The following is a 10,479-nucleotide window of genomic DNA, read 5'->3' on the forward strand; positions in this document are numbered from 1 at the left end:
AGTATAGAGCTTCTCCTAGACACTATTTGTTTCAAATACAAATTCTTCAAGTGATTTTAAGTGTTGCTCAGCCAAAGAGCTCTGATACCATCTTCCTCTTGACATTCTGTTTTATATGTTTATATGTGGGTTTGAAGATGTGTGAACATAATCAGGTGCATGTGTGTGAGAGAATGCATGTACATGTACATACATATAAGTGAAAGCCAGAGGTGAACCTTGGGTATTGGATATTAGGAGCTGGCCAACATGTTTTTTGAGACAAAGGTATCTCCTGGACATGAGCCTCACTAATTTTGCCTGTCTAGGTTCTCTTGTTTCTGTCTCCTTCGTGTTGGTAAAACAGCACAAATCACATTTCCTGGTCTTTTAGAAACATGCTAGAGATTATATTGTGTCTTCATGTTTGTATGGCAAGCTTGTTAGTGAATGATATATCTCCCTAGCACCTCCTCTTACATTCTCTATGCTTTTTGTTATGTGCTTCAGGATGATGTGAGAGGACACTATTCTCACATATTCTTATCTAAATTGCAAGTACAAAAAATGCTTACACAAAGCAAATATATTTATTAGTGAAAATATGCAGAAGAAAATGACTGAATTATCTTATAATAATTACTAATTTACAATGAAGTTTTATTTTTACTCAGGAATGTAAAAATACATAATCACAAGGTATATCTTATAGAATATATTAGTATGTTTGTGCAGTGACTTCAGAAACTGCAAACTGGTTGACAGGTGTTTCATGGATCTTGAGAGAATGGGGCTGTGTGAGAGGGGAGAAAGGACACATTGTCCCTCATAGAGAAAAAGGATGAATGAAGACCTGAAAAAGACTACAGAAGACAAGCCTGGGGCCAGAAAGACTGATCAATTTAGAGAGGAATTAAGCAGAATTGGTAAGTGGATGGCAGAGAGTCAAATTCACCCACCTCTGGGGTTGTATCAATATCCTTTATGTGAAACAGATTTTAGTTTATAGTTCTGTAAAATGGTGGTCATGAATAGAAACAGCTTCATGAAGGCCAGCCCCTCTCCTGCACAAATCCGTTTTCTTAGAAAGAAAGGAGAAATCAACCTGGTATTGATCTAGAAAATGTATTTCTATTGCAGCAAGGACTACATGTACTACCAGAGGAGAACAGCATTCATTAGTCATATTCATCTGTGTATGCTGTGATCTATGATAATGACCATTTCGCAAAATATGCCTACTGGTTTAACAGTGGCACAGATTCCATGTGACTGTCTATGTTATGAATGGATTCATGGCTCTCTCCATAAGATGGAACCAATAGCTGGCTTAGCTGTTAGAACTAAGAACCTGTGACTATATCCAGGTTATAGGCATGAAGATAGAACCCACTATTACTCTGCTAATGGGACATAGAATTAAGCCAATTCCTCACAACTTCTCATTATACAATAGTTAAGTAAATATTTCACCCTTTACTTACTTTTGCAGTAAGATGTCAGTCAATATAGAGAGATATAACTGGTAAACATATAGGAATACTGACTGTAGGGTACTCATCCCTAAATAGGCATCTATATCTCTTTCTCTGTCTCTCTGTTTCTGTTTTTTTCTCTCTCTCAGTCACACACACACACACACACACACACACACACACACACACAGAAACACACATACCTTCCTTGGCTCAGAGATCATTGGGCAACAGTGGGCAGAAATGCTGGAAAAGCCAGGCATAGTAGATGACGACAATGAAACAGTGTTTTTCTGACACAATAAGGCAGTTGCACAAATGAACTCCATGCAGTTGTAATAACATACAACTGACCAAGCCCAAGCCAGATAAGACATGGAAGTCAGCAATAGCCATGAAGGTCATTCCTACCTGAGAAGCTATCTTCCAGATAGCTTCTGGAAGAGGGAGAGACAGTTTTATTTTTTTAAGGGTGTGGTCCCTGGTAGGTCTAACACACAGTACTTGATTGCCAAACACTCAGGCTTAGAGAGACAGCACCAATTAGACTCTATGGATTAAGCTCAAACATGAATGAGTACACAAAGTTGGATGTGTTTGGGACAAAGATCATATCTAGAAGACTGGAAAGATGATAGATATCATCTAATTATTTATGAAAATTATCAAAGAATTAAGATATTAACAAAAAAGAATCATTTGTTGGAGTAGTCACCTATCCATGATCAGACACTGAATGATTTCACTTGGCAATAGACACAATAACTATGATGTGACAAGTAGTAATTGTAACTGGCACCCAGACTTTAGAACAACTGATTTCATGATGGAAGTAGCACTTAGGTTACAAAACTCACTTGTTTTTTGGCTCCTGTAGTTTTCCTTCTGGCTAACCATTCTTGTTAACTGAAGTATGTCAACCCAGAAGATATTTTCTATGCTTAAAGCTCACCCTGAGAAAGGATTGGGCTTCTCTGGGATCCTGAATGTCCAGTCTAGTTGACAACTGGCTAATAAAGACTTTCTATTGGTTTAACCCCAAGTCTGAGCAGTGTTCTCTGGTAGGTACTCTACAAAAGTAATCTTTTATGTTACAACTTGTTACCCACTTCCCATTTTTTCCTCTAAAGACAATTGCTCTGAACCATGCTTCTTGAGCTTAGGGGTGGAATGGTGTGGGCAGCCCTTTGGAAACCAGTGCTGTATGTTGTACCCTATCCCAACCCCATAGCTCAGTTATGCTCTGAGGATAGCTCAGCATTGGAGAAAGACCAAGGCCATGCTGAACATATTTCTGATTACCTCTGAGGTTGAAGTGTAGCTCAAGATTTGAGCAGCCACACAGAGATGAGAAATACACAGATTAGGACATATGTTTCTAACCTACTCCATAGGGTCTGGCGATCAGCTAGTACTCATGACATAGAAGCCATTGGATCTCACCAATTTAAGAGTTTACCAACATTCAATATACTTTTCAATATATAGTCCTGTGCTCTTTAGTCTAGCCTATGTTAAATAGAATATAATTGTTTCTCTGGGAATTTAGATCAACAGGAGTTGGGCAACAAATTCTGTTTACCCTGCTAAGATAACAAGACTAGAAGACTTTGGGTCACTATAGGTCTGATCTACTTATTAAATGGATTCTAAAGATCATTAAAATATAACTTTTATGACCTTCATGTAGACAAATGATGGTCCAATTATTAACTAGGCTGTAAAGATCATTAAAATCAAACTTTTATGACCTCCATATCAAAATTGATAATGTAATTATTAACTAAATTCAATTTTTTTTTGAGTGGGACCAAGTAAGGTTGATATTAAATCACCATATACAATCAGTAAGGATTGGTGGATGCCATAGAACTGAATGTTTTTTGGAGAAGAAAGGTAGAATGAGGCTTCAAAGTCTGGTTTTATATCCTGTATTCTATGTCTGGCCAAAGCACCAAATCTCCAATGCTCACCTTTAAATCACTAAAGGGAATAATTTTTGATTAGAAAAGGAGATAGATATTGGGGTGAGCATTTTAAGAATATTCATAAAATATGTGATTTATGACATATTGTATAACAGTTTTACAAAACAATTTTCCATGCTAGGGAAGCATAGGGATATCAGCTTAGTCAATTTAGAACAAACATGATGACATCTCTACAAATGAATGCTTTGCTTGAGCTTTGTTATTATTATTAGAATAATACATACAATTTCACTCATATTTGTATCTTTATGGTCCTGTGTCCTCATATTCCATACTGAACACTCTGGTTATTTTATACTATGATTTCAAGCATCTCAATGCACATATGATATTTTAAAGCCACAGAAAGTACTCTGTATTCAACCGCCTTTACTGCATAGTAAATTATTTTTTTTTAGCAATTAGATAATTATGATGACTAGTTTTAATGCAACTTTCCACGAGCTAGAGTTATTTGAAAGGAAGGAACCTTATTTGAGAAAATGCTTCCATAAGATCAGGCTGTAGGCATATTCTTAACTAGTGACTGATTCAGGAGGGCCCACCTCACTGTGGGGGGGGGGCATCCATGAGCTGGTGGTCCTGGATTCTATGAGAGAGCAGGCTGAGTGGTCATGAGAAGCAAGTCAGTCAGGGACAAGCCTCCACGGTTTCTGCATAAGCTTCTGCTTCTAGAATCCTGCACTGCTTGAGTTTCTGTTCTGATTTCTTCCAATGATGAACAGTGATGTGGAAGTGTAAACCAAATAAACTCTTTCCTTCCCAATTTGCTTTTGATCATGATGTTTCATCACAGCAATAGTAGCCCTACCTAAGACAGGAATAAAAACAACAAAAGAACTTCTGTGGGGGAGACTGTAAAATGAAGGATCGACAGTTCTCAAGCACTTTTTACTCAATTTTCTGATGTTTCTGTGGTCATTTATACTAAGATGGATTCACTTCTGGAGTGGTGTGACAGAGACAATCCCAATACCTTTCTTTAAGGAGTTGTATGGCCATTAGCTTGGTGTTTTGTGGAACTCCTAACAGTGAAAGTAGGTGTATCCCTGCTTTTGCGTGCTCATGGAACTCTCTTGTTGGCATTGGTTGGCCTTGTGCAGCTTTGGTATGAGGGCTCTTACTTGTTTTACTGTATCTTGATTTGTCTCCTTGTTATCTCTTGGTGGCCCACTTTTTTTCTTAAGATTAAAAAGAGGGGAGTAAATCTTGGGGAGAGAGGAGGTGGGAGGAGTAGAGGTAGGGAAAATTGTAGTCAGAATATGGTATAAAAATGATAGAAAAGAATTTGATATAAAACCAATATGAATAACTATGACCATCATATCTCACTGAATTATATTTTATTTTGTCAATGAACTTTGTAATATTGACAGTTTTGTTTGTATTTGTTTAGAACAAATTACAACAGTCTTGTCTTTCCATGACTTGTGTTATACAGTGTTATATCAAGGACAGGATAATACATGGTCTTTTAGTCAACATGTCAAGAAACAGAAGGCACAAATTATTTAGTTGTATTTGTCAGAGTCAATTATGTACTTTCAAGGCTACACCTACTGAAAATGAATGTGCAAATGTTTAAGACAACAAATAAATAATTAAAAAATACAAGTAAGTGTGGGCATGGTGTTGTGTGCATAAACCTGTAACCTCAGGAAGATAAAGCACATTAGTAGTAAGTTTGAGGTACATCATGAGACTTTGCTTGTAAACAAACATATTTCATAGCATGTATAAGACATCAATAAAGTAAAAAAATCTTTACCTGGTAACCAATCACAGAATCAGTAGATTTAAGGAAATAAAATTTTTAGTAATTTTCTTCTATTCAATTATTAACCTTAATACTTTCAAGGACAGTGGCACTATGTAAACATCAGCTTTGCTTTTAAAATTACTATGCATGGATTGTATTACAAAAAGCCTCTAAAGTGCACCTAGTAACAAGGACAGGCATGAAGAACATATTACTTTTGTGTTTATCACTAGAATAAAGTTCACTCAAAAGAGAGATTAAAAAGTGTCTACCTGATTAGTCAGTTATGATGTCCTGTTGATTCAACAGCTACATGATAAAAACTCTGTGCAGCCTGTTCTCAGCTTTGTTAGTAAGAAGGGGCTCCATGGATCTGCTCACATTTCTGGTGCTCACTCTCTTCTGTCTGCTTCTTCTCTCACTCTGGAGACAGAGGTTGGGGAGGGCGAATCTCCCTCCTGGCCCCACTCCTCTCCCACTTGTTGGAAACATCTTTCAGATAGATGTGAAAGACATCACCCAATCTTTAACCAATGTAAGTATGACTTATGCTCCTCCAGTACTTTGTAAAGAAATATAAATTGAACTCTTCTGTATTGTTTAAAAATTTGAGATTAAAATATAATGATACTATTATTTTGAGATTATATATATTCCCTCTTTTCTACTGTCTTTCCAAATGCTACCATACGTCCCTCCTTGTTCTTTTTCAAATTCATGGCTTCTTCTTTTATCAATTGTTGTTATGTTCATATATGTATGCATATATGTGTATATATGTAGATTCATAAATATAACCTGTATAGTCTGAGTCTGTATAATGTTATTTGTATGCACGTTTTCAAGACTGGCCAAAATATTATTGTAAACAATGTTTGTAAAGTAAAAAACCTCAGTAAAATTACATGCACCTTAAGTGTTTTTAAGATTCTCCCTATCAAAAATTGAGAAATTTCTATTGTGAATTAGAGAACTTTTGGGTCCATGTATATTATAATAAAATTTGCAAAACTGTAGAAGTTGTGCATACTTCTTCCCATCTTTATTTTATTTTAATTTCCCACAATTCATTGTTAAATATTTCTGTTAAAGGACACATCACATCATCCAACAAGTCAGGTAGCATTTTAGAGATGTATATTTACTGACATTTGCCAGTGGTACTGAAGTTCGGTGAATAACTGATGTTTTATTAAAATAAAATATCAATGTATGTGTAGTAACACACACACACACACACACAAAACGACTAATCAGTGTGTCAGGGCATATTTGATACTCTCCAAATTGACTTTTATTCTTTGGTGCCTGGGAACATGTATGCTCCAGGATAAAAAACCCTTCTCTTAGCTATGCTCATGCTGAATGCTGCTTTAGTGGTACCTAGTCTCCGTGTTTGTAGTAATGACAGAATGAACCTCAGATGCTTGGTATGGATTTCTACTCTTCATCATGTAAGTCATTTCCACAGAAGAAACTTTACAGGTGTTCCTGCAGCAGTTATCTGTGCAGTCATACTTATTTTACTATGGGCAAACATGGAAATAAATTCCTCAGGCCTCAAGAAATAACCCCACCCCCCCCAAACAGAATGCCAGTGCTGAGTCTTTATTCATTAGCAGTTCAGCTCTGAAATTAATGTGGAAAACTCTTTCCTCAGTTACTTTTTGACACATGTCTAAGTATCAACGGCCTGAGCCATCAAATTGTACATTGTCCTCACCCACAGGTTATAATTACCCATTGCTTTGCTTTCCAATTTCCAGTTCTCAAAGGTCTATGGCCCCGTGTTCACTCTGTATTTTGGAATGAAGCCCACTGTGGTGTTGCATGGGTATGAGGCAGTGAAGGCTGCTCTGATTGATCATGGGGAGGAGTTTTCTGGAAGAGGAAGCTTCCCAGTGGTTGACAAAATTAATAAAGGTCTTGGTAAGTAAGAGTGCATGTTCATGTGTGAGCTGGGCGGTATTCACAGTGAGGAAGAAGATATAAAGTGAAGGCCAGAATTGCTTCTGGAGCTCAGGTTGGGCCTCTGTGTTATTGGTGTTCTCAGATATTTTTTCTCTTCCTGGAATCACTTTAAGTTTCTGTTCCTATTTGTTTAGGAATTCTTTTTAGCAATGGAAAGAGATGGAAAGAAATAAGGCGCTTCTCAATCATGACCCTGCGGAATTTAGGCATGGGCAAAAGGACCATTGAGGACCGAGTTCAAGAAGAGGCTCAGTGCCTTGTGGAGGAACTGAGAAGAACCAATGGTGAGAAAATCTTTCTGTTTTGACTTTTCCATCCTGTTCTAAGTTTGGGTATACAAGATCTATTGATATTATTCTATTTCAAATGTCTTTCTTTTGTTTTTGAATCAGGTATCATAAACACAGCTTTATTGTAATTTTTTGATGAGTTATATCTCTACTACAACTATAACTTACTTTTTGCTGATCATTCCTTCAGAGAAAAATTGCTACTGATAATGGAGGCGGTGACCTCATCTACACTTATGTGGTCCAAACCTGATGATATTTGTGTTGTTGATTATTATTATTTATTATTGATTTATCTTTTAGTTAAACAGTGGTTTTTCCTAAACCAGCTGTATACCCAAATCACCACACAGATACAAGGATGTATTTAGTTAACCTAGAGCACAATGCTGGGCAACAATTACTCCATCCTAAACCTCCAAGCCTGCATAGCTTCCTTCCACTTAGATTTCTCACATTATACTTGCTTTTAGTCATAGCTTAGGTCTTATTCATCTCTTCTGCTGTTTCCAGGTCATCTCCTCTCCCATCTCTCTTCTCGAATCCCTTCCCACTTTTGCTTCTCTCTCCTCCCCTCCAGACCAGGATCCCCATTCCTACTCTCTATAGCTCAGATTGGCTGTTTGTATTATGGACAATACAGAGAACAAATGATGGCATGTTTAAAGAAACCTGAGAAAGATGATGTTTAGAATAAACATCACAGTGCAATGTGTTCGGACTGAAACCAGATAGTGGGGTAGAGAAATCAGCATCTGAATGAACAACGGTAAATTGTGTACATTCCACAAAAACATTATACCAACATACTTGTTTCCATTTTGTTGAACTACTTTGGTTTCCCTAACTTCACCGATGTTTCAGGGTGTCCTGAAGGCTCATGTCCACAGTTCTGAGCACTAATAATGCAACATATTTTTAATTTCTTGGCTGAGTGTAATAGAAGTTTATCATGATTTTAAACATTATCACAGTTCCTTCTTAGGTTGTGATTTATGTGTTTTAAAAAATTACATGTGACAACATCAATATACTAAACACACAAACCTAATGAAATGACTAGTTTAACTGAACTTGAACTTTTTTCAAACACTTTATCTCATCATTCTGATCATGTATTATGGCTCTGTCTTCTGTCTTGTCAATCAATTCTCTTCACAGTCTCTGTTTTGCATTAGGGGATGCGCAGATATTAATATGCTGCCATTGTGAATGCTACTCACCTAGAAAGTACCTGTCAGGAAAGACTCAGGTTATGTGCTTAAAGAAATTTTCTTAAAGTTCTTTCCTCAAAATAAAGTGAAGAATGACTGAAAATCATATTTTACCTGTGAATGGCATGCATACCTAGGAAAATCCCAAATGATTACCCATTATCTTCTTTGCTAAAAATATTATATTTAGAGATAGATTATAGAATAGTAATGTTAAAAGCTGGTCATACTACCAACATAATCAAGAATTTTCCTTTAATTACATATGTGAGAATTTAAAAAGCATATTATAAATTAAAGTGATATTAATTTGGGATCTACAGTTATAATTTTGTGATCTCCTTCCACATAAAGAATATTAATGATTTGATCATAGCAATTTCTATGGAAAGCACATCAAAAGAAATGTTCTTATATTTTCTAATTTGTAAAATTCATAGATATGGCCAATGTGAAACAAAAATTTAAAAATTATTGCAATTGTATCACATTATTTTCAGGATTAATATTAAAATATTCCAAAATGTATGAATATGAACTTTATCCAAATATATTAATGAGAAAGTTTGATTGATCACAATGACCATATATTTATTTAAATTACATGCTATTGATGTCTAGTCGTGATACACCATGAGGACTTCTTAAACAGTATTTCACACTAGTGTATTCTGTACTTTGACTATGCTCATCCTCCATCTTTTCTTTTCTGCCCCTTTTATTCCCACCATTCTTCTTTCTCCCTAATCTCACTTACATTATACTTTTGGGTTCAGTGTCATATAGAGTGTCCACATCTTTTTTTAAAATTTTATTTTATTAATTACACTTTATTCACTTTGTATCCCCCCATAAGCCTCTCCCTCCTTCCCGCCAGATCCCACCCACCCTCCCCCTTCTTCACGTATGCCCTTCCCCAAGTCCACTGAGAGGGGAGGTCCTCCTCTTCTTCCTTCTGATCTTAGTCTATCAGATCACATCAAGAGTGGCTGCAATGTCATCTTCTGTGGCTTGGTAAGGCTACTCCCCCCTCAGGGGGAGGTGATCAAAGAGCAAGCCAATCAGTTTATGTCAGAGGCAGTCCCTCTTCCCATTACTATGGAACCCACTTGGACACTAAACTGCCATGGGCTACATCTGTGCAGGAGTTCTAGGTTATCTCCATGTCTGGTACTTGGTTGGAGTATGATTCTCTGGAAAGAAACCTGTGTTCAAATTTCGAGTTCTGTTGCTCTCCTTGTGAGGTTCCTGTCCTCTCCAGCTCTTGCTATTTCCCACTTCTTACATTAGATTCCATGCACACTGCTCAACAGTTGGCCATAAGTCTCAGCATCTGCTTTGATAGTCTGCAGGGCAGAGCCTTTCAGAGGCCCTCTGTGGCATGTTTCTAGGTTGTTTCCTGTTTTGTACTTCTTCTGATGTCCATCCTCTTTGCCTTTCAGGATGGGGACTGAACATTTTAGTCAGGGTCCTCTCTCTTGATTAGTTTCTTTAGATGTACAGATTTAGTAGGTTTATCTTATGTTATATGTCTATATGAGTGAGTATATACCATGTGTGTCTTTCTGCTTCTGGGATAGCTCACTCAGGATGATTCTTTCCAAGTCTGACCATTTACCTGAAAATTGCATGATTTCCATATTTTTCATTGGAGAGTAATACTTCATTGTGTAGATGTACCACAATTTCTGCATCCATTCTTCAGTTGAGGGGCATCTGGGTTGTTTTCAGCTTCTGGCTATTACAAATAAAGCTGCTACAAACATGGTTGAGCAAATGTCCTTTTTGTGTACTTGAGCC

At 36.8% G+C, this 10,479-nt stretch overlaps 1 protein-coding gene across 1 annotated transcript; it reads left to right on the forward strand.

Annotated features, from left to right (window-relative positions):
- Positions 1-5,479: 5,479 nt before the first annotated feature.
- On the forward strand, positions 5,480-7,514 carry LOC129689896 (cytochrome P450 2C26-like). Its single transcript, XM_055625271.1, has 3 exons — positions 5,480-5,739; positions 6,971-7,133; positions 7,310-7,514. The coding sequence occupies exons 1-3, from the start codon at positions 5,518-5,520 to the stop codon at positions 7,480-7,482; spliced, it is 558 nt and encodes a 185-aa protein (XP_055481246.1). The 5' UTR covers positions 5,480-5,517; the 3' UTR covers positions 7,483-7,514.
- The last annotated feature ends 2,965 nt before the right edge of the window (positions 7,515-10,479 follow it).

Source organism: Psammomys obesus, unplaced genomic scaffold (genome assembly GCF_907164565.1).
Source record: "Psammomys obesus unplaced genomic scaffold, mPsaObe1.curated_primary_1811, whole genome shotgun sequence".
NCBI classification, from domain to species: domain Eukaryota; kingdom Metazoa; phylum Chordata; class Mammalia; order Rodentia; family Muridae; genus Psammomys; species Psammomys obesus.

Excerpts from the sequence above, each read along its gene's own strand:
- LOC129689896 (XM_055625271.1), top strand. The coding sequence starts at position 5,518 with ATGATAAAAACTCTGTGCAGCCTGTTCTCAGCTTTGTTAGTAAGAAGG. Across the intron at positions 5,740-6,970 it reads TCACCCAATCTTTAACCAAT|TTCTCAAAGGTCTATGGCCC; the intron begins GTAAGTATGACT and ends TCCAATTTCCAG. Across the intron at positions 7,134-7,309 it reads CAAAATTAATAAAGGTCTTG|GAATTCTTTTTAGCAATGGA; the intron begins GTAAGTAAGAGT and ends CTATTTGTTTAG.